The sequence below is a fragment of the Cyprinus carpio genome, chromosome B1 (genome assembly GCF_018340385.1).
Source record: "Cyprinus carpio isolate SPL01 chromosome B1, ASM1834038v1, whole genome shotgun sequence".
Lineage (NCBI taxonomy): Eukaryota > Metazoa > Chordata > Actinopteri > Cypriniformes > Cyprinidae > Cyprinus > Cyprinus carpio.
Genome location: NC_056597.1, coordinates 6,949,288 through 6,973,673, shown reverse-complemented (window position 1 = coordinate 6,973,673; position 24,386 = coordinate 6,949,288). Strand labels below are relative to the sequence as shown.

General features: G+C 36.5%; 2 protein-coding genes across 2 annotated transcripts in view; one reads left to right on the top strand and one right to left on the bottom strand.

Annotated features, from left to right (window-relative positions):
* The window catches only part of LOC109064273 (potassium voltage-gated channel subfamily KQT member 5-like), a 93,901-nt gene extending 79,116 nt beyond the window's left edge, over window positions 1-14,785 (top strand). The window contains exons 7-14 of the mRNA XM_042716394.1: window positions 614-709; window positions 1,544-1,638; window positions 2,531-2,557; window positions 4,340-4,560; window positions 7,772-7,880; window positions 9,831-9,962; window positions 12,201-12,327; window positions 13,057-14,785. Coding sequence (XP_042572328.1) covers window positions 614-709; window positions 1,544-1,638; window positions 2,531-2,557; window positions 4,340-4,560; window positions 7,772-7,880; window positions 9,831-9,962; window positions 12,201-12,327; window positions 13,057-14,181 — 1,932 coding nt within the window. The 3' untranslated portion in view covers window positions 14,182-14,785. The remainder of the gene's footprint in view (window positions 1-613; window positions 710-1,543; window positions 1,639-2,530; window positions 2,558-4,339; window positions 4,561-7,771; window positions 7,881-9,830; window positions 9,963-12,200; window positions 12,328-13,056) is intronic.
* A 291-nt stretch (window positions 14,786-15,076) lies between these two features.
* Window positions 15,077-21,856, bottom strand: LOC109064272 (elongation factor 1-alpha 1-like). The gene is made up of 8 exons (XM_042716395.1): window positions 21,701-21,856; window positions 20,523-20,695; window positions 19,072-19,251; window positions 18,673-18,969; window positions 18,016-18,166; window positions 17,552-17,808; window positions 16,995-17,229; window positions 15,077-15,834 (listed from the first exon to the last, which is right to left on the bottom strand). The coding sequence occupies exons 2-8, from the start codon at window positions 20,664-20,666 to the stop codon at window positions 15,710-15,712; spliced, it is 1,389 nt and encodes a 462-aa protein (XP_042572329.1). The 5' UTR covers window positions 20,667-20,695; window positions 21,701-21,856; the 3' UTR covers window positions 15,077-15,709.
* Window positions 21,857-24,386: the final 2,530 nt, after the last annotated feature.

The window sequence follows — 24,386 nt, the reverse complement described above, 5'->3', positions numbered from 1 at the left end:
TCTTTCTGCCTGCAAGCTTCGTGGTACTTAACATTGTTTCCAGAGCATTTGGTGGTTTTGAATTTTATACTATTCATAATAAAAGCCAAAAACTACATGAGTTAGTAACTTAATATTTCAAGTTACAGTCAGTTGAGATGGTTGTGCAGTACAAAATCTAAAGTGCTACTATATATATGTCTTGGAATATACTAACATACTTTAAAAAAACAAAAAACTAAAAAACAATTCAGATATCTTTAGTTTTGCAAATTTCTTAAATAACTTCTTAAGGAGATAGTTCACCCCAAAATGAAAATTCTGTCATTAATTACTTACCCCCAAGACAAGAGGGTTTGGAATGACATGAGGGTGAGAAATTAATAACAGATTTGTCATTTTTGTATGAACTATCCCTTGTAGTACTTCTTAAATTGTAGTAATAAAACAAACTTTGTAAGAATTCAGTGTGACATAATATGTTAATGAGAACATACAATATATTACTGTTGCTTGGTGATAGTGGAAGGTGCTTTTACAAAGAGCTGCTAGCATGAGTGTGTTTCCTACAGTCCTATTGTCTAATTCGAAACTATAGCATTAATGACATGGTTCTACTTTACTTGCATTGCAGGGTATTTTGGGTTCAGGTTTTGCCCTAAAGGTTCAAGAACAGCACAGACAGAAGCACTTTGAGAAGAGAAGGAACCCTGCTGCCTGCCTCATACAGGTCAGACACCAGAGTCATTACATCTGCCCTCACATTTGGGGATATAACACAATCCTATACAATAGAATTTGGTTTATAGTGTCATTTTTTGACAGAGATTTTTATGTTAAATATCATGCCTCCAAGTAGAGTACTGTTTTCTAATGGTCTCATATATTTTTATGTAACTGTTATTTGTGTCTGAATGCACCACAATGGTCTTTGTTGCCTGATAAATCTCTTATAAAATGGCTGAGACTGCAGATAGTCTTACCTAACAGACAAACATGGTTCACTTCATAGCAAAGAGACTTTATTGGCTTGGACATGCTGGTTTTATTATGGACTAATTTGGTTTTCATACCAGCAATTAAGAGTTTGTAGCAAAACGCATTAGGGGGTTGGTAACCTGTGTGTTACGCCTATGGAGAGTCCCTGTAAACCACAAATGCAAGAATGTGTGTGTGTGTGTGTGTGTGTGTGTGTGTGTGTGTGTGTGTGTGTGTGTGTGTGTATGCGTGTGCGTGTGTGTGCACGCTTTATATTTCTGCTTACAATGTTTTACTCTCCCTAACCCTGAAAAAGGCTGCGTGGCGATATTACTCCACCGATGGTAGTCGTCCTTACCTTGAGGCCACTTGGCGTCACTATGAGTCTACAGTCCCTGTCCTGAGGCATGTATGGATGCCTGCTCTGACCGAAAAAACCTGTGTAGTTTTTTTTTACTAATCTGCTTTTTTTCCTTTTTGTTTTGTTTTTTCTTCTCTTTCTCTTCTATGGGCTTGTTCTTCTTCTCTTTTTTCCTCTTATTCCTTTATCCTTTGTTTTTTTGGTTTTATATATTTTTGCATGTAGTGTGTGTGGCGTAGCTATGCGGCTGATGAGAACTCGGTTTCCGTTGCTACCTGGAAACCTCATTTGAAGGCGTTGCATACCTGCAGTCCTACAAAGTAGGTACAAACCCCTGGCAGCATCTCCTGTCTATCCCTGGCTTCATTCATTATATTTCCACTGAGGAAAACTTTCCTCTTTCCCTCTATTTGTTTGATTCCCCCGTGTAACATAATTGTGCCTGCCTCCCACACGTTCCCTTCTTCTTTTCACGTCCTCTTCATTACAACATTCAAAAAAGTACATTGTCCATTTCGGATTTATCTGATATGTTCATAGTCATCCACAAAAATCATTATAAACCAGGATCCATTGTAACAGACAATAGCAGGTCTAATGTAGGGCTAGCTGTCCATGAAATCACCTGATTGCAGTCTTTCTCTCAAAGTGAAAGGGAAAAAACGATGCGAATGGACGGTAATGTTTCTCTCCATTTCGCGTTTATGCCCACATTCTGTTATGATGGCCCAATTATAGATGAAGTGCATGAGCAGTCCTCCGTCTTGGTAAATAGTATTAGCAACAGTCAAATTTTCTAACTGATTAAGAAAAAGGCTTCAGTGCCTTTGGCTTGTCATTCATATATGCACATATATCACATAGGTCCAAGAAATGTAAATAAGACCTGCTAAAAAGCATTACTATAAATATACAGAGAATAAACTAGTCATTTAGTAGGGCTTCAAATATGGCACATTTGTTTGCTTGAGCTTTTGAATGTCATGCAATATACTGCATGTTGTGATTTGCATGTATATGCTAATGGTTGCATTTATCCATGCATTATGATTTGAACTGGCTGTTGCTTTTGATGCATTAGTATGCATGAAGTATTCTATGATAAACTGGATCCAGTGAATCTGAAACTGTGTCATGTGTAGTTTATTGTCTACTGAAGATTCAATGAAAACATCTCACTTTCATGTATTTCTCTTTCTACACCACACAAAGGAAGGATCAAGGAGAGTCATCTACAAGGTTTGTATTGTTCCATATCTTATATACTGTACTCTATACTATAAATAATTTACAACTGAGACAGAATTTGAAACATTGCTGTTGTTATGCTTGTGTTAAACCTCGTTTGACTATGGAGACTGTTTACTGCCATCTGTTATCAAGTGCACTCTAATTTTCATCAGTCATGTATACATTAAACAGATGTAATGGAATAGCAAATAATTGAGATGTATTCATGTTTTCATGTTTTGTCACTTACCAGACAAATGTGATTATTAGGGGCCTTGACTTCAATTAGAGAGAGAAATAATGAGAAAATTCAAGTCAGGCTGTTTGAATGACTGCATTACACAGCAGATACTAATGCACAGTCTCATCAGTCCAGATAACAGGAAGAGCTAGTGGTGCTATTTGCATAATTACTAAGATAGAACTTCAAATTGAGCCATAATAGTGCGGCCAGTATGAACAAGGCCAGACAAAATCATTTCCACATCATTATTTATTTATTAAGTGCAGAACAAATAAATTAAATTCATCTGTTTGTCTGTAACAATTGTCTGAGAGTGAACATTTCAAAGAGTGTTTCTGTGGCTTCTGAGCAGTTGTTTGTGTGAAACGAGCATCCATCCACTCATTTATGATGCAGTACTCATCAATGACCAAGAGGCAATGATACCATAATTAGTATGGTTGCTAATGTGACATTATTGAGCAGAAGTGGATGACTCACTGCAGTGCTGCATTTTTGAGTGGCCGCTGCTCTTTTCTCTGACTCATGTTCAGCTGTCTGTTCTATTGTTTTCTCTGAAATAAAGAGGACTGCAGTGTATTTTCTCTTAAACTGAATACAGATAATGATTTCTCGTGAGTGTTCTATAGAACTCTCATGTGTTTGCACTTGTGCACGCTGTTCGTAAATCTGACCCCAAAAGTATAGTCACATTTACTGTTGCTCAGTGCAATTTTGTGTTCGAAATCTAGTCATTTCAATAGAAATCTGCACATTGAGTTTCCAATGAAGGCTACAAAATTTCCACTTGTGGATTTTGCATCAAGTTTAAGTTGGCCATGCAATTTCATCCGATTGACCAACAGAAAGCTGTTTGGTTTGAAAGTGACCTTTATGTGAGCAGTGCTTTATGCATTGCTACACTATTGACAATAGATAAGTCACGTTTTTTGCCTGCAGAATCTCACCATAAATGAGATTTGACTTAAACTTGACCTTTAAAGGCTTGATCTGAACTCTTCATCAGTGAACTGTGAACATCTCTAAATTCATATGTGACTAAATAATATTCATCGTAAGAGATTTTAATAACTGAAATTAGCCAAGATGATCTAGTGCTGACCATGTTAATAGCCATGCATGAAAAATGCATTTCATTACTCACATTTCATGCAATTTGAGAACAATTAAACTCACTCTGAATAATTATCTCAACATATTTGTAATTTGTAAATGATTTCATGGAAAATTACAGTTACTTCTGAAGGATTTTTATCCCTCTTTTCTTGATGTTCCTCTAGAGTCTTTCATCTTACATTAGATTTTGTCTCAGCATATTATACCTGAAGGGCCCTTTCATAATGATTGTTTAGAGTGTTTGTTTGACTGCACTTCTAATACTATGGGGGTCTAAGCAAGCAATGCAGAACTAATAAAAAATGACTTGGCCTCTGCACTTTTTGTACTTCATACTGCTCTTTGATAGTCATTGCCATTGCTCATGGCAGGAAGGAAAGTGCTGTTATTTCTTCCACTCTCTTATTCTCTCTCTTTTTTCCCCCTCTCAGTCAGAAACTGAGTTTTAAGGACCGGGTAAGAATGGCAAGCCCACGTGGACAGAGCATTAAAAGCAGGCAGACATCTGTTATAGACAGACGTTCGCCTGGAGCTGAGATCAGCACTGATGGATCGAGTCCTACCAAGGTCCAGAAGAGTTGGAGTTTTAATGACCGCACCCGATTCAGACCCTCCCTCCGTCTCAAGAGCCAATCACGCTCCACCCCTGAAGGTGAACAACACTCTGATTGGAGAATTACTTTGAACCACTGTGATTTAATTGCATTGAAATGAGAATTTAGCTCAATACTTTTTATTCTACACTGACTATGTAGTGAAGAGATATAATGAAATTCATACTGAATTAAGACATAATGAAATTCAAAATCTGAACATAACCTGGGAAATCTTTTTCTCTTCCTCCAAATAAATAACATTGTGACTGCTCCTGTAATCTCAGAATTTCAGGAGATTACCAATATAATTACGGCCAGCCATGGTGAAACATTAGAGAGCTAATGATAATTGTCATGATTATAATGATTATGATTGTAATCATCATATTTTTTGGTTAATTTGGTAATAATAGTTTGTCCATCTGATTGGGATCATTGTGAGTCCATATTTTCCTGATTGGGTCCCAAAGGCCATTGACTAAACTAGGATCTGTTTCTTTCCTCATTCCTTCTTCCCTTTTTCTATCTTTCCTTTTTTATACCAGATTATTAGTGTGTAAGCATGCCATGTGGTGAAATGATTAGAATTGGGTTGAATTATTTTCTGTTTATTGAACCAATGGCAGGAGGGCAGCAGAGGCCTGCAAATCTGATATTGTTTTTTATACAAAAGTTCAGTAATAAAAGAAGTCAATGTGAAGTTGAATTTGAGACACAGTATTGGCAGTTACTTTGGCTGTGATTCACTAATGTAAATACTTACAAATAAAGTCTTTATCCTGTGCGAAAGCTATAAGGCAGTAGATATCATATAGGCTACATTATAAAATCAGAATCATTTAGTCAAATGGTTAATGAAAAATTATTACCCAACTTTAAATGTCTTAATATGCTTCTGTGTCTAAGACGTGAAGCACTTTCAAGAAAACAAGCAGGAGGTCCACAACGAAAAGCTACAATTATTTACATGTACTACAGTTTAATATGTATGAAAATCCCCTTCTCTGATTCCCAGCAACATCTTCAGAAGTTTAATTTCTGCTTCATGATCATATATGAATAAAACAAACATGCACGTAACAAAGTAACAAAATATAACAAGGTTTATATGTAAATATAACCAATCATTTAGTTCCTTTTGTGTCTGTCTTTGTACAGTATGTATGAGTAATCTTACTGGCATCATACGTCATATCGCCATCTGCAGGTGGGATGTCTTCTCCCACTCAGACACACAGGTCAATTTATTCACCATACCAGTACTCAATGACTACAATTTTTATTATTATTATTATTATTATTATTATTATTATTATTATTATTATTATTATTATTAAATTCTAACTGTATTATAAAAATTTGAGTTGTCTTATTTTATTTATATTTTTCAGCCTCTATTTATTTATTTAAATGGGGGGAAGTCGTGGTCTAATGGTTAGAGAGTTTGATTCCTAACCCCAAGGTTGTGGGTTCGAGTCTCAGGCCGGCAATACCACGACTGAGGTGCCCTTGAGCAAGGCACCGAACCCTCAACTGCTCCCCGGGCATCGCAGCATAAATGGCTGCCCACTGCTCAGTGTGTGTGTTCACTGCTGTGTGTGTGCACGTTGGATGGGTTAAATGCAGAGCACGAATTCTGAGTATGGGTCACCATACTTGGCTGTATGTCACGTCACTTTTCACTTTTTTAGTTTCAAAGGACTATTAAACCCCCAAAATAAACATTTTCTGAAAATCTACTCACCCTCAGGTCATGAACAAGATCAGTTTATTTTTCATGGGAACATATTTGGAGACATTTAGCATTACTTTACTTTCTCACCAATGGATCCTCTGCAGTGAATGGGTGCCGCCAGAATGAGAGTCCAAACAGCTGATAAAAACATCACAATAATCCACACAACTCCCGTTTATCAGAAACAAAGAAACAAATCCATCATTATAACATTTTAACTTTAAACTGTTGCTTCTGACTAAAATACCAGTCCGTAATCTATAATATTTCTTTCTTCAGTGAAAAAGACATTGAAAAGCAAAGAATTGGGAGACAAATATGCAGATCATGCACTGTTTACAAGCTAAAATAGGCCAAAACAGTTCTGAATGAATATGTGGGTGGATTTTGATGTGAGAACAACAGGGGATGGACATTTGGTGAGCAATTGATGTAATGCCTAATTTCTCCAAATCTGTTTAGAAGAAACAAATTCATCTACATCTTGGATGACCTGAGGGTGAGTAAAATTTCAGCACATTTTTATTTTTTACTGAACTAATCCTTTATTATTCCTTTACTAAATTATTATTTCAGTTTGCAAACATATTTTAATCACTGGATTATGTGTTTAAAGTGCATCACTGAATTTTTGAATTTTTTGAATTTTTTGAATCTTATAAATAATTTAACTTTTCAAGAAGTAGCATAATTCAACAGTCAAAACTCCTTTTGCCTCAAAGCGCTAACTGAAAACCTTCTGATTTTAGCCAGAAGCATATATTCCTTCCTCACTGATGCCCTATGGCTGTAAATATCTTCCTCCTTCACTAGACTGATCGATTGCAGCCTCTCAGTCAGGTTGTGAGAATCCTTGAAGGAGGAGCATAGGGCACGATTAATCCTGTGTGCATCCAACACACCACTTCCTTTTCAGTCTCTGCTTTACATCATAGCTGTAGCCATAGATAACCTTTTACAAAGTAGCTGCAGAAATCCACTTAAATCTACATTCACCTCTTTTTTACACAGAAAATGTGAACTATTTCCAATTTAGATGATTGTTTAAAGTAGTGCTTCCAGTTGTAAAATTCACAGAAATGTAATGTGACATGCTAGCTCAGAAAAACAGGCATAAATATATATTTTAAGAAGAGAGATTTACGACATGATTGAGGACCTGTGAAAATGTGTACTTTTTATTGTATACACAGGTGGACTTAAAATTCTGCATGTTCTTAGAAATGTATTTTAGTACACGTGCTGTACAATCGTTTAGTTTTAATTCAGTTTGACCTGCACTACTTCATTAGTTTTATATTCATTCGCAATTGCTGCATTTTCCCTCTGATGTTGGTCTCAGATTTTGCTTTGAATAGGAGACCCTCTTGCCAGATTGAACCAAAGATTAATTTTTTTTTGTTTTTTTTTTGCTTATCACTCAGTTTTCCCCCAATTCTTTTTATTTGGTGATGGTTTTCACATAATTTCTCCTTTCTTTATGCACTTTAATGCTAATGACTTTTTTGATATTTTCATTGTGTGTGTCATAGGTGAGGCTAACGTTGGGGCTGATGAGGCTTTTGATGAGAAAGGGTGTCATTGTGACATGTCAGCAGAGGACCTGCCGCCCGCGCTGAAGACCGTCATCAGAGCAGTGAGGTAAGAGCAGCGGTATTTCACTTCAGTTGACTTCTCTCAATAATGCAGTATTTCAGAACTCCGAGACATTATAATTCAAGTTCAGCATTTTATGAGCCATCATTGATAACTGATAAAAATTCATACCACATTAAGCATACCATAGTGTTCTTTATAATTTTAACAGTGTTTGATCCTAAATTTGTGATTAGTCCATAATTGTGTGCACACAAATGTGTTTTGAAGGAAATATCACTGGCTCACCAATGGATTCTCTGCAGTAAATGGGTGCCGCCAGAATGAAAGCCCAAACAGCTGATTAAAAAATCACAGTAATACAGAAATCATTAACACAAATTTAGTCCATCAGTTAAGTAAAGTGAAAAGCTGCATTCTTATAAGAAACAAATTCTTGAAGATGTTTTAAACTTTAAACTGTTGCTTCCATAGTCCATAATGCATAATAACCCATCCTCCAGTGAAAAAGTCAATTCTCTGTTGTCCTCTATAACATCAAAATCCACCCAAATATTTGTTTCTAACTTTTGTTGGCTTGTAAAAGGTGCTTGATCTGTGCATATTTCTCTGCAGGAGAATGATCTATTATGCTCATTATCCTATTATGGGTAGTAATGGTGGATTTGTTTCTTACAATCATGCAGCTTTTGTTTTGAAGGACTGGAGTCATGTTGATTGTTTGTGGATTATTGTGATGTTTTTTATCAAATGTCTGGACTCTCATTCTGATGGCACCCATTCACTGCAGAGGATCCATCGGTGAGCAAGTGATGCAATGCTAAAATTCTCCAATTCTGTTCCCGTGAAGAAACAAACCCATCTACTCCTGAGTACATTTTGGGCACACGTTTTCATTTCTTGAGTAAACTATTCCTTTAAATTTTGCCACTGATTCTTACAAAATAAGTGACTGGCCTCACCAATAAGGCTCAATACACCAAAATACTCAACTGTAGTCTGAAATGCAAAAATGCAATGTTTTAAAGCAACAAAGTAAATATTTACCTGACTACCTATTAACCTGTGTGGTACATAAAATCCATTATTAGCCCAAACTAAACTCAAAATTGCCTCGCTCGCTGCTTAAACCTACTTTGTGGTATAGGCCTGTAGCAAAGAGTGCAATGTTTGACAGCACAACAGAACCGCAGTGTTTACAATTTTTTGAGAAATCAAACTACAAAAGGTTTACTTAACCTCTGTAGCCTAGCATAAATACACAAAAATATGCCCATCGCCTTTAATGAAAACGGCACTGTCTGCTTGTCAGTCTTATTTAATTATACTCGCAGCTACTGAGAGCATGAGATGAATCAGTGTCTCATTATCTCATTTCACTAATTTCACTATCACGAAAGAATACTGTCATACTGTTCACACCTCACACACATCAACCACGCTCTTTTCTTTTTGTTTTGTTTAGTATGTGTGGGTCAGTGGAAAGCTCAGTGCTAGATTGACAGTATGTGCTCATCTTTTCCAGCCTCTCATTTTTCGCTTTTATTATTAGGAATGAAAAATGAACTCAGTCTTCTTTAGGCTGTTCTGCTTCACTGAATATTCCAGGCTGTAGGCGAAATGCTGTGGTAACCCTGTAGCTTTCAGCTGGGGTCTGGTTGGACTGTCGTGTGTGTGACACCAAGCTCAGACTTTCTCAGGGTGTTGGATTTGTCTATGCTGTCATTTGATCACCTTTCAGAAACATTGCTGTGGTTATTCTGAGTCATCCCAAATGCAAATAATTTGATTTGTAATAGTCAATAGTCAAGGTTTGTTTTTTTGTTTTGTTGTTTCATTAATCCAGTTAGTTCAGTGTCCTTTATATTCTCATTCATACTGTATTTGGCTCCGAAGAACAAGACGCATTCACACTTGAAATATTAGTGCTCACATATCAGTTTTGGGCTTCATAAGACTTCAAAGGAAGAATAACATTAGCAAATGGTTTTGCAGGATCATGAAATTCCATGTGGCGAAGAAGAAGTTTAAGGAAACTCTGCGCCCATATGATGTAAAGGATGTAATAGAGCAATATTCAGCCGGTCATCTGGACATGCTCTGCCGAATTAAAAGTCTGCAAACCAGGTAGGACAACCCAACTACTGTCCAAACATGTTTTTCCACCATATGCAAAAGTTTATTTTCCCACAAAATGCATTAAATTGCCAAAAGTGACAGTAAATAGATTTATAATTGTAGAAAGATTTCCATTTCTATTCATTAAAGAATCCGGAAAAAAAAGTGTGATGGTTTACACAAAATATCTTCTGAAAATTCAGCTTTGCCATAAGAGGAATAAATTAGCCGACATTTTAAAATATATTAAAATAGAGAAAAAAAGCTGTTGTAGCAGTATTTTACAATATCACTGTTTATTCTGTATTTTTGAGCAAATAAATGCAGCCTTGGTGAGCAGAAGAGACTTCTGATGAACTGTAGCAAGTGGACTGTAAGAAAGCACTTGCTGTTAATGACCACAAAGAACAAATGTCCACTAGTATGGCGAGTGGCTTATCCTTATTTATAAAACCTATTATCATTTAATCTGTAAATACTGTATGTGTAAATATATATGCAATATAAGCCAAAGGAGAACTGGTCCACAGACTGAGCCTGATTTCTCCCGAAGTTTTTGTCTTCATTTGTGACACCTGATGAAGTTTGGGTTCCTCGCCACTGTCACCTTCTTGTTTGCTTAGTTGGAGTCTGAAAGACACTTATAGCAAACACACAAACACACTGACTGACACCATCAGATGAGAGCAAAACTTGACACTTGTTTTCCGTAGAGCTACTTTATAGCTAAATCGCATCTTGCAATATCAACTCTGATTTTGAACTGAACTGACTCGAGCAGAATAACAACACTGGTGGCTATTGTCAAACTTCCTATAGTTGATCGATTAACACTCTTGAGCTAAATAATGACATAAATTGTCATTTACAGCTGCTTTACAGCAGGTCCACAAGTACAGCAGGTACTTTTTGCCACTTGAAATGATAGGAAAAGGAAGGGTTTGAACTTGCATCGCACCACCCACATGAGCGCAAAATAATGCATCTTTGTGTACTAATCACTAGGCATTTTCTCTTTACATATAAATTACAGCTAATAGCACATTAGGAACAGAGGTCATACCTGATACACAGCCAATCAAAACACATTGCAGCATACTCATTATAAATCAACACTTTCACCTGTAACACATAACATTCAATGCTCATATATTTAAAAAGAGCAGCAACAAGCATTTCTAAACATGCAGCCCAATCAACAGAGGTTAATAATGGCGCAGGCAATCAAGAATTTGATTCATCAAGCACATTCATCTTGTGTAAAATAATATGTGAATTAAAACATTTACTCAACAATGACATTTAAAGATAATTAGCAGCCGCATTCATGACCTCTGTATCATATCCGCACTGGTATGTTGACTTCACATTAATGTCATCATGTCACATCTGTTCTGATGCCCCTGAGGCCATGCTTCTCCTTGTTCATATATGGGTCACTGGGTGGTGGTCAAGCCCTGGGGTTCTGCCAGACTATGTGATATGGCATATTTGAGAAGCTATATATTATTATTGCAATATATCATTAAATGTACATACAGTACATACAGACACTGATGCAAATTCTGAGATTCTGAAGTATGTACTAAATGAACTATGTTATCTCATAAAATCTTCAGAAATGATATGTAGTCTAATATAAAAAGTAAAAAAAATAAGCAGACTATTGTATGCAAAGTATCTCTTTTCAAGCCGTTTTTCTCTTTATAATCATGGCAGGTTTTCTTGTCACTTTAAAAATGCTTCTATTTTATCACTGAAGCCTGTGGAGTCAAATGATCAAGGGTTATAATGAAGTGAGACCAGTGCCACCATGTGACCAAAAAAGAACATCACAGTTCCTGACTTTCTTCATAGTCTAAATTGGGGGTTAGTTTTGTAAGTCCTGTTTGTCAGGAGCCCTGCAGACTTTTGATCCAACCCTGCTCCAACACACATACCATGTAGTTTTCAAATAAGCCTGAAGGACTTGATTAGTTAGATCAGATGTGTTTAATTAGGGTTGAATTTAAACTCTGCAGGGCTCCGGCCCTCCAGGAATTGAGTTTGACACCGCTGGTCTAAATGAACAACAAATTAACCGAAAGTCTATATATAATTTTGAATTCATCACATTTCAATGTACAATAAAAACTGAAATATATAGTTTCTCTCAATTCTCTGTCTGCTCATTTGGGATGCAAAACTTTATTTCTTTTCAAACATTTCCTTCCTGTCTTTTTGCTAACATCTGTCTCTCACTTTTAGGGTGGATCAGATTCTTGGTAGGGGCCAGATGCCTATGGATAAGAAGGTCAGAGAAAAGCTGTTATCCGATGGAGACATTCTGGAAGATGTGAGCATGCTGGGAAGGGTGTGTAAGGTAGAAAGACAGGTGAGTGTAGAGACACTCGGTTAAACAGGGTTTTACATACTCACGTGTCCCATATGTCACACTGAATCAATTCATCTTATATATTATTGCATCTTTGAATACTGCACTGGTTTTTAGGTGTTTGTTTCTTCAACTACGGGCAGGTTTAGCTCTGTGGACTTTTAGAAAATAAAATCAGTTAAAACACACTTTTCTTACTCCCACTAGTTTATGGACCAGCTATGGACATGAATGTTTTTTGTTTGTTTTTTTTAATTTTGTAAATTGCCACCAGAGTGTCATTTCTGTTTCTAAAGGTGAATTGTGTTTAATAACATCATGGGGTGAAATTGATGGTGATGGATTTGTTTAACATTATTGAAATAAAAATGGCCAACGATAAGGCTATTTTTCATAGCCTGTATCCTCAATACACACAAATATATTACATTTTTACGTTTGAATGGAAATTACTCACAATATAATATCCTGTTCAGAAATGATATTTTTACCTTGAGTTTTTTCTTTTTCTAATGTCATTGTCTTATGCTTCACTGTTTATAAATTATCATATTAAACATAATACTAAACCAGTGGGCCTTAGCAAACTCTAATCTAAATTAAAATGCAATAAAAAAACACAAAATCAAGATATTTATTTTCCCTTTAACTGTGTTTAATGAAGAACCACTGTATTGAACATAACCCATGTATTCTAACAAACAGTATTTCTATGTTCCGTCTCTATAGGTACAGTCTATTGAAACTAAACTGGACTCCTTGCTGGACATCTACCGTCAGGTTCTGCAGAAGGGTTCTTCCTCTGCCTTCACTCTCTCCCCTCTTCCTCCTTTTGGTTTGGAGGAGACTTCAGACTATCCGAGCACCATCCTCAGTAAGGATCTCTCTTGCTCCTCCCAGGTCAGCCAGTCTATCTGTGATAATCACCCCAGAGCCCTCCAACTAATATTAGCCCCTAGTGAACTCAACCTCAACCAGAACAACTCCACAACATCATCTCCTGGGCTCAATCTGGCCTCTGCCTCACCTTTTAACCCATCGACCTTCCAGGTTCCTTCAACCCCATGCATGGAGTGTCCATCAGCACAAGGTAGTCCTTCTCAAATCCTCAGCACCAACAGTTTTCACTCTTCTGTAGGCCACTTTCCATGTGTTGGTCAACCACCTCCACCGTTTCCATCCCAAGCCTCTTCAAAGCTTCAACCTTCTTCTGTTCCTCCACAAGCAGGCCATGTTCGCAGCATGGGACCCTCTAGGTCGGACCCCACCGACTACTCCAAATCCTGCTTCAGAGGAGTAGGGATGGACTTTGGGCTTAACTCTAGTATTAGCTGCAAGCTTCAACAAAAAACCAGACCCAGTGCTAAAGAGGACAGTTCTTGGAGGAGACATATAAGCATGGACGCAGAGATGGACCCTCTTGCTCCAGTCTCTCCTTATGCCCCGATTCAAGGCCAATGCAGTGGAGACAGAGGACTAGGGAAGTCCCTCTCTGTACAGGACCTCATGGAGCCTGTTCTGGAAGGTCTTGGTGTGGACACGCACTCTAGTCAGGCTAGTTTCTCCACCAGCGTTAGCAGCAGCCAGGACTCTTCAGCTGGGGGCATTGAGATGGGAGTAGGGGCCTGGGGAGAAGCTGATCTCTTCATCAGCAATAGAGACCTTGAGAACTCAACTAAGACACATACTCAAGGGTTCAACCTTCTCTCCCAGCCCCCCACTGATGCGTCCTACTCCTCCGAGCTGCTTAGGACAAGTAATACGGCTGGTCCTAGTCACAACCTAGCAAGTGGACATACTCCCAATACAGGCGGCAATGAGACTATGAACATGCCACACGTTCGACTAAAATAACACAATCTCTAATGTGTTACAAACTCTTAGAAACCACCTCTGATGGAATGAAACTTTGATATGAGAGCTTATTTTATTTTGGATTGTTTTGTATTTTTATGATGGCAACGCAAATTTAGATCATTTTTTATACGTGTTCTATTAGTTTGGTTTATTTAAAAGAAATGATTTCATATAGGCCACCGTACATTACATATCATTGCATGCATTGTTCTTTTTCAAATATACTGTAACAATTTAAAAAAATCTAATAGAATGTGGTAGATTAATAATGAAATCCTGAAATTATCAAAATCAGAGATGGCATGAACTATTCATTGGACTGCATGAATACTGCATGTCTTCAGTCTCATTACAGAATGGCTCATCAACCCAATATTCACAACATGACAAAAATAGAAAAAGGTGTCAGAACATAAGACATAAGTAGAAATATGTCACACTTTCTGAATTTATCATATTGTATAAAATGGTCATTTACTTTTCTTATGTAAAACAAATATAAAAGTGCCAGACACGTTGAAGGAAACTGATGCTGCTGAAAATTGTACAGTTTTGATAAAGCATATTAAATGTTGAGAGGAGCACCTCATAGTTTCCTTACTACATCTGTTGCTGTTTTTTATTACTTGTCTTTTTTTTTCTTTAGCTCTGATCTCGCCACAACCACATTTCACACAGTCCACCTTAAAATCTAGTTAGTTTTATAAATGTACATCATTACACAATATACATAATAAATAATTATTGTATAATGATATTTATAAAAAATTGTTGGCAAGTGCACCAGCACTAAATATTGGTGTCAGAGCTCTCAAATATCTGATTTAAATACAAAGATGTCTGTGAAAATGTCTTCTTGTTATTTCTTTATCTAGTAATTTAGAAGCAGGCATCAGAGTTCAAAAGTATTTTATTGTTGGTTATGAACCGACATACATTAGATAATTGAGAATCATATTTCCGTTAAGGTACATGAGTGGAAGTGCAAACAATATGGCTGATGCTTGTTCAGAGAGCTGTCAGGGTAGACAGTAAAGTGCGCTAGCTACTTTAGCTTCATGCAGACAGAAAAAGACACTGAACTTTAATTATAAAGCTATGTCACAACACATCAAACTAACATAACAGACGCTGTTGGACAACAAGCTGGAACAGTTAGCTACTATTGCAAGCGAGGTTACACAAGCAATGTTAGCAAGAGGGTTTCGATATTGCACACAAGCTACAGGATAAACAAAGCTTACTCTACACTCCCACTAAAGGCAGATCTGCTTAAAGTGCTGCTTAGAACCATTTAACAATAGAACAAATACCACAACGAAGACTGAAAATTCAAACAGAACCTACGACTAAACATAAATATACTTATTATCACTATTGTAATCTTTGTCAAGCAGGCATAAGTTTTACTTTTCCTTCTTCTGCTTTTGCGATGCATTGTGATAATTAACCAAGCTTTGTTCATGGAGTTGAGAAGAGGAGGGATGGTGTGGCTGACCCGAGTGTTTTCAGCCCAGCACAACATTCATTTGTTCTTCTGGGCCTTTTGGGCAGATTTAGTGACCTTCCCAGAGGTTGGGGTTTTCTTCTCAACCCCCTTGATGACGCCCACTGCTACAGTTTGACGCATGTCGCGCACTGCAAAGCGACCTGGGAAATGAAAATCATCCGAAAAATAAATTTAGTTATTATTATAAAATCAAGGGTCTTTAATCTTTGTGAGTTCAGAACAGTGTTGCCAAGTCCACGGTTTTCCCACGGAATTGGGCTACTTTATCACTGTCGCCGCAGGTTGTTTTTCATGTTCGTGGGCTAAAGCGACCCTCACTGTCGCCGCAGGTGCCCCAGGAGTGCGAATTGTACCAGGGGGACCCACCAAAAACGTGTACTTTACTCCCTGGAACATGATTTTTAACGGGGAGCCCCCCTTTGAAATGCAATTGTGCTAGTTTTTGGCTAGTTTTGAGTAGCAATTGGGTGGGTTTTGTTGTGGAAAACTGGCAACCCTGGTTTAGAAATAGAGAAGGTGAACAGAGAGAGACCAAGAAACACCCTTGTATAAAATTTATTGTAACATTTTAAGTCCATTATTAAATAAAGATTTACTACCATATTATTGAATTTACATACACCTTATTAATGTGTTTTACATACATATACAGTGTATACTTTCACATTATATTTTAATTTTACTTCAGACATTTTAAGGCGCAGTTACAGTTATCAATGTCCAGTTAATTTTCATGGGTAAAATTCAGTAATTTCAATTCAAATCCTTGTGTTCAGTTTCTGAGAAACCTATAGCGGAAAATCTTTCGCCATCAAGTTTTTGACGGTTGGAAACTTCACTTGAGGGCGAAAGATTTCCCACTATAGAATATGACCACATGGATTCATACTGATATGACTAAATTTCTCCCATGAAAATTCACTGTTTTAGACCTATTAAGATTTTCAGTTTATGGATTATTTGGATGAGCCAAGTTTGCATCTTGGCTCAAAGTCTTTTCCTGTTTTTCGCTCTCTTCTCTTTTATCATTTAGTGTTTTACCTCAAACTGTCCAGACAAATACAATCCAAAATGCTAAAAAATCTAACTTTAAGCAAATATTATTGATTGTTATCATTTGTGCCCACCATAGAAACTCCACTGCACTGAAACATGGTGAAATATTCTTGTAAAATATTCTTGTAAAAAGATTAAGGCATGTTTACAGCAGGAGTGAATTTGGTGATAAAGTCAAGTGTTTTATAATAAAGATACTACAGGGATCCATAACTTTAAACCCAAATTAAGATGTGGCCCTTACCAAGAGGAGGATACTCAGAGAAACTCTCCACACACATGGGTTTGCCTGGTATCATATCTACAATAGCAGCATCCCCAGACTTCAGGGACTTGGGATTGTCTTCCAGCTTCTTCCCAGAGCGACGGTCAATCTTTTCCTTTAACTCGGCAAACTTACAGGCAATGTGGGCAGTGTGGCAGTCCAGCACGGGGGCATAACCAGCACTGATTTGACCTGGGTGGTTCAGAATGATCACCTGACCAGAGCAGAAACTGGATCAGTGAATAGTTTGTAATGTCAAAATCTGACATTTGAAAAGAAATCTTATTTGTTACACTGTAAAAAGCGGTAATTATTTTATTAAAGAGTTATTTCTACCTGATTTAACACACAGAAATGAGTTTCGTTGGTTTAAAATAATGTATTTAGTTAGATCCAATGATGTTACATAATTTTGACTTGAATAAAACCAGTTATTTTAGATGTTTTACCGTTTTTTTCAGTGTAGACCCTAACAGGCATATCTAGATGACAGATCATGAATTGTGTCAGAAGGTTTTATAAACTAAGACCTTTACCTGTGCAGTGAAACTCGCTGCCTCCTGTGGAGGATCGTTCTTGCTGTCACCTGCAACATTCCCACGTCGGATATCTTTGACTGAGACATTCTTTACATTGAATCCCACATTATCACCTGGAAGAGCTTCAGATAGAGCCTCATGATGCATCTCCACAGATTTCACCTCAGTGGTCACATTCACAGGGGCAAATGTCACAACTAGGCCAGGTTTCAGAATGCCTGTTTCAACCCGTCCCACAGGCACAGTACCAATTCCTAAATAGTAACAAAAAGAGCACAATGCTAAAAGAGTGACATTTTACTAAATATATAACTTACTAAATATCACTTGCAAACCTGGCTATTTTATCTCTTAAAATACCATAGACAACTCTATGTCATTTGTAGGTCACACACCTTTACAAGAAATGAAAACAAGTGGATTATTGTTTTAAGACGCTTTCAATTTGGGTGTCTTCTTACCTCCAATCTTGTAAACGTCCTGCAGTGGGAGGCGAAGGGGTTTGTCAGTGGGGCGGGTTGGAGGCTGAATGGCATCCAGAGCCTCCAACAGGGTCGTCCCAGAGGCACTCCCATCCTTACGAGTGATCTTCCAGCCCTTGAACCAGGTCATCTACAGAGAAAACATGTTATCATAGCCAACACATGTAACAGTTTTGATTTTTTGTGGTTTGTTAGTATTTGTAGTTGTGAATGAGTTTTAAAGAAAGGGATTGGTTTTAAATTTGAAGGAATTTATACTAAAAATTCTGGGGGGGGGGGGGATGCATCACAGTTTCCATAAAAATATAAAGCAGCACATCTGTTTTCAGCATTGATAATAATATGAAATTTTTCTTGTATTGTGAATGTTATCTTGATATTAGAATGATTTTTTAATGGTTGATTTCTAAAGGATCACATGACTGAAGACTGTGATAATTTATGTTTGTTTAGCTGGAATTAATTATATTAGTTGATTTTTAATTAATATATACAATACTGAATGCAAAGCAAACATAAAATTAATGAATCAGAGATTGGCTTGTAAAAAGCTAAATTATGCTCTTTAAATATCTAGAACTATTGAGTCTATTAATAATCTGAAATATATAAAACTGTAGTCAATATGACACTAACGTTTGGGCTGGCCTCCAGCATGTTATCTCCATTCCATCCAGAGATTGGAACGAATGCCACTGTATCGGGGTTGTAGCCGATTTTCTTGATGTAAGTGCTGACTTCCTTCACAATCTCTTCATAGCGCTTCTGGCTGTAATTGGGTTCTGTAGAGTCCATCTTGTTGACACCCACGATCAGCTGTTTGACACCCAGGGTGTATGCCAGCAAAGCATGCTCTCGTGTTTGGCCATTCTTTGAGATACCAGCCTCAAATTCTCCAACGCCAGCCGCCACAATCAACACAGCACAGTCTGCCTGTATCGGAAGAAATTAAAAGTTTAAGATTATGAAAACACTTTAATGAGTAAAGAGCAACTTTCTGATTGGCGTTACGTTGTTATGTGATTGCAAACAAACCTGTGAGGTGCCAGTGATCATGTTCTTAATAAAGTCTCTGTGTCCTGGAGCATCAATGATGGTGACATAGTACTTGCTGGTCTCAAACTTCCACAGGGAGATATCGATGGTGATGCCTCGCTCTCTCTCAGCTTTTAGCTTGTCAAGGACCCAAGCGTACTTAAAAGAGCCTTTTCCCATCTATGAAAGGTAAAGAACATATATCTGTTTAGAGAAAAGTCTGCAACTGAATTTCCTAAAAGAATGTTTTCTGTCACATAAGATGCAACGGTTATTTTCAGTCCTCCAATTTGATTGGCCAAGCAGTGTTCCAACAGTATTGATATTTAGTGTTACAGCACAGTCTTGTCATTGTATGTATGTCACAGTCTTCAGATGGTGTGCCCAGGATGGCCACTAGATGACACTGTGTTTTTTCTGTGAGCACATGGCTTGTGTTGTGTTTGTTTGATGCCATGTGCTCTCTCCTGTCTATTATCTGACCCCGCCCATCTTGTTACCTCATTATTGTTTTAGTTGCTCCACCTGTGTCTCCTTCGTTACCCTCCTCGTTTGTTTCCCTATTTATTCTCCAGGTGTCTGCAGTCCTGTGCTGATCTGTTATTTTTGTCAGTTTTTATTTTTATTTTATTTTTTTTTACGTCTGCCTGTAGTGCTTTTTATTGCTTTTCTGTATGCTTTTTTGTCTTTTTTTGTTCTTTTTTGTTTTTTTTTTTGTTTTTTTTTTTTATTTTTATTATTGAAAATTTTTACAGTTACTTGAGTCCTCGCCTCATTTCTCCCCAAACACCATGACAATGTATCACTTCACTGGTATTTGTTTATGGCATTTGCCTGAAAGTCTGATACTACTTTAGTATGTGAATAAAAAATACATACGCAACATGTATATAATATACTGTGCATAGAGATATAACATTAATCGGGCTAAAGAAATAAGCATTTCTCTCAATTTATTTTTGCCCATCAAATTGAAGTCAGCTGGGTCCCATGTTATTAAAACATTCAAAAAATATACTATTCATATACTTAAATGATGACACAATATACATTTTTGGGTGAACTTGAAAAGGAATAGTTTGTCCAAAACTAAAAATGTACTTACCCTCAGGCTATCTTATATATAGAGTATCTAATATATAAATTAGTTTCTTCAAAAATGTAGCATTACATGACTTGCTCACCAATGGATCCCCCTGAAGTGAATGGGTGCCATCAGTAGATTCTCAGAAAATTTTGGGGTGAACAATTCCTTTATGTTATTAATATACTTGATATATCTGTAATTTGTGCTGATATTTAGTAGCTCAGCACTCTTGCTTGTTTGATATTGCTTAAAAAGGTCATCTTACATACAGAGGGCATCTTTGAATAATTTTTAGGCATTAATAATAACACTGCAACAAATTGTAACTGAATCTATTTGGTCTTGCATATTTGGACTGCTATACCTCTGCAGCTTCCTTCTCAAACTTTTCAATGGTCCTCTTGTCGATTCCTCCGCACTTGTAAATGAGGTGGCCGGTGGTGGTGGACTTCCCTGAATCCACATGGCCAATGACCACGATGTTGATATGGAGCTTCTCCTTACCCATCACTGAGCTCTCATTGGGTTACAGTCAGCCTACGGCAGGAAAACAGAGACTAAATAATTCATCATACAAATAAGTTATTTATGGTCTAATTGCGCTCAGATGAACAGCGACAACCAATAGCTCAATATACTTTATAATTTTCAGTTCTTCTTAATTTATTTATAATATGTCAAATCAATTTTGATGAAAGTAATAGGCCTATTTTGTTATGCCACTGTAATGCTAAAAAGTAAACATGTACATGTACTCATAACAGTAGATAATAAATCTCTGTTCAGGTTATCATGGATGTGGTTCAAAATTATGATTGTTATATAAATGACTCATTTGTCATCTAAAGGAATCTAGTGTAGTATTGTTACAGCAATGACCTCTAAAATAATTTACAAAATATAAATTACAAAATCGCTCATTTAAATAATCCGTAGGCTACTATTGGTCTAAATTATTTAAATTAGGGCGATAAATCTACTAATGTCACAGTATCCTTGAACGCCTGTCCATGTTTATTTAATTATTTTTTCCCAGCGTTGTCTGGGTTACAATAAAGCAGCGCGTGCCACCTGCCTTATGCGGCAAAACTTGACATACAGCCTAAATTAAACGACAAAATATTTTATTTCAGTATTTTTTTTATTATTATTATATGATGTCTACTTTAATAATAATCCACAATCATTCTGATATTGACATCATTCTGAACAAATATGACATGGTTATGTAATAATGTCATGCATGTTGGCTACATAGATGCAACATCATGAAAAGCGCGTGCTGCATGTTAGCAAAGCGTGACTGTCTGCTGGACAAAGAGCACAGATAGCACTTGAGAATAAAATAACATAAATGTTGTTTCCACAACAGACCCTATCAGTTTCATCAGCGCCATGTTCTGTATTATACTGGAAATAAAACTCATCATGCATTCTCAATACCCAATAAACCACACGACGGATTAGCCCTACCGGCAAGTCATTAAAAAGCAATATTATACACAGAAAACGCAGAGAGGGTGTGTTTTTCAGGTGTCCAACCTTGGAGAGAGGCGCCGGTTGTCCAGGGCAGCAGGAGCAGGAGTCGCGACGCTACTCGGTTGTTTCAGATACTGCTGCCTAGCTGCCGCTGATGTCGTCGTGTCGAGGGTGTTTCTATCTGTTCCACTAGAGAGAGCTGTCGAATAAGAAATGTAGCCTACAGAACCATATCTGGAGTATTTGACTTTTAGATGTGTGACGAGTTCTGTATGCGGGGTTTCTTCAATTTTTTATTACATGAAGGTCATATTAAAATTGTTTTGTTTCAGAGTGCCTTTTAAAGAGACAGTTAGGAAAATCCTGTCCTTATTTACTCACTCTCAAGTTGTTCCAAACCTGCAAGAGATTCTTTCTTCTGTTGAGTATGAACATGCTGCTGGTAACCAAACAGTTGATGGTAGCCAATGACTTCCATAATATGAATAATGTTGGGTTCATATCTTCTTTTGTGCTCAATAAAACCAACTCAGTCTGGAACAACTTGAGAGTTGAGTACGTAAAGACAGTCTTTATTTTTGGGTGTTTTCATTTTTTGGAATTTATATTTTTTTAAATAGAAAGTGATCACGAACAGACCTCGCATCAGCTTGGGACGGCCCTGACTATCCCTATAATTATTGAAATTATAGTTCATTTTTGTCCTATCTCCAGACTTTCAATCTTAAAATCAATCATAAATATTCATTATTAATATAAATAAAAACATATTAAGTAATAAAATATAATAATAATCATAAACTATTTATTTAAGATTTATTGTATGACAGTTTATTAAGATTTATTGTATGAGAATTATCTATTTTTACACAAATTGCAAATGCTCCAGTTTTGATGTCATTTCCACTACTTTTTGGCACTAATAAAAATTTCAAAAGTTTATTTATTTAATGAGGAGATATAATCATGGTTAATATCACAATATTTGATATAATTGCTGAAATAACTTCATTTTAATGTTAAAAATCCCATATCCACATACTGGCAGAATCTTGAGACCCATGTTCATAATCTAACTCTGAAGATCTCTGACATCACAGGTGCTTTATGACAGATCTGTCCAAAGCTTTTATTTATTTATTTATTTATTTTTAAGACAAAAATCATATTGAAGTAGTAAGAAGTTGTAAGAACTCCAAAAGACATGTATTTAGAAATGAATTGAATTTCCTTGTGAAGTAAAAATAATTTGATAATCCCTTTAAAAAGTTACACTATATATGTGAAATATTCTTTCTCAAGCCTCCTTGATCAATGATTCATATGTTGGGACAATTAAACTGACAACAAGACCATGTCTTTCCTTTAGTCACTGAAGTCATAAAATAAAGTTGAATTAAATAATAATAATTGTTTTTTTTTCTTGTTTTTTTTTAATAATAATAATAATAATAATAATAATATTTATGTAAGCTTTAAACTCACAACCTAAAAGCGAAACACATTCCTCTGAGTTGCAAAACCGTATTCACAAGGGCCTGAACCCATCTAGGGCCTACAGTTGCCCATGCTTGCAATAAAGACAACTATAAGCCAAAGCCTGTGGTGGTAACTATGTAAATAGGTACACTCATTGTTTGATGGGTGATGGTGCGCTTATCATTATTACAGCCTGTTTAATCATCTTCTCAGCTGTTATTACATGAGGTGACTTGAGCCAGTAAATAATATAATTCACAAATGGAATCCCACTGTACCTGCCAGTAACTTTCCAACAGCCCTGTATGTCAGCCTAAGATGAAAAACTGTTTTATCAAGCCTTCATCTGTGAACATGCCTCTGGCTTGTGCCTTAAAAATTGACAGGGGTCAAAAGCAATAAGCTCAGATGAACTTTACAATATAAATGGAGATTTCCGATGTGCTTTTCTGAGTCAAAGAGCTTTTACAACACAATTAAGTCTCTTTGTAAACACATACAGCATGTTACTATTCTAAAACTCTATCAGTTGTATAAATAAAATATACACATTTTCCCCCTACACTTAGCTCACACTTTAAAATCTCATTTTTGTTTTGGCTGAGCAACCCTGGTCTCATTTTTTGATGTTTTGTCTTGGTTTTCTAAAGAATTCGAAAAAAGAAGAAAAGATATCATAAGTAAGTAAGTGTTTTATAAATAAAAGACTAAATTTAGGTTTAAGTAGGAGTCTTCATTGTTATCAGTGTTATATGCATGATTAATTATGAACAAAGTGTAGCAGTCCAAAACACGTGGGAATCTTTAAGCTCTAAATTAAGAGTTGTAAATAGATCACCATCTGTGTCTCTGTAGAGCCATCACCTCTCAGATCTCTGTATGCTATATAAAGTCCTTCATATATATCTGATCCATGGAGCTGAGAGTATGGAAATGTGAGATTCCATGGTTAATTATAAATGAAATCTCAATGTATTCATTATCAAACACCCCCATAGCATATCTATTGCAAATATTTGTCTCGATAAATATTTTGAGAATTCATTGTGTGGGCTGGTTTTCTATACAGAGATAAAGCCTAGTGTTAGGCCAGGAAGGTTTATAAAAGAATTCCTGCTGAAACTTCAGTCCAAGACCAGAGTTTATTTATAACCATAATGAGGTCAGAGAAACTCTTACAGCCATTGACATATGCTCGCAAGTACAATAAGCAACACTTCACTGTTGAAAAAAATAATAATAATAAAATAAAATAACAAATGTATGTTTT

Bases quoted from the DNA above. Each gene is read 5' to 3' on its own strand.
- LOC109064272 (XM_042716395.1), bottom strand. From the start codon at position 20,666: ATGGGTAAGGAGAAGCTCCATATCAACATCGTGGTCATTGGCCATGTG. The intron at 19,252-20,522 runs GTATAGCAGTCC...TACCTTTCATAG, and splicing joins TTGAGAAGGAAGCTGCAGAG to ATGGGAAAAGGCTCTTTTAA. The intron at 17,809-18,015 runs GTAAGAAGACAC...GTTACTATTTAG, and splicing joins GGACGTTTACAAGATTGGAG to GAATTGGTACTGTGCCTGTG.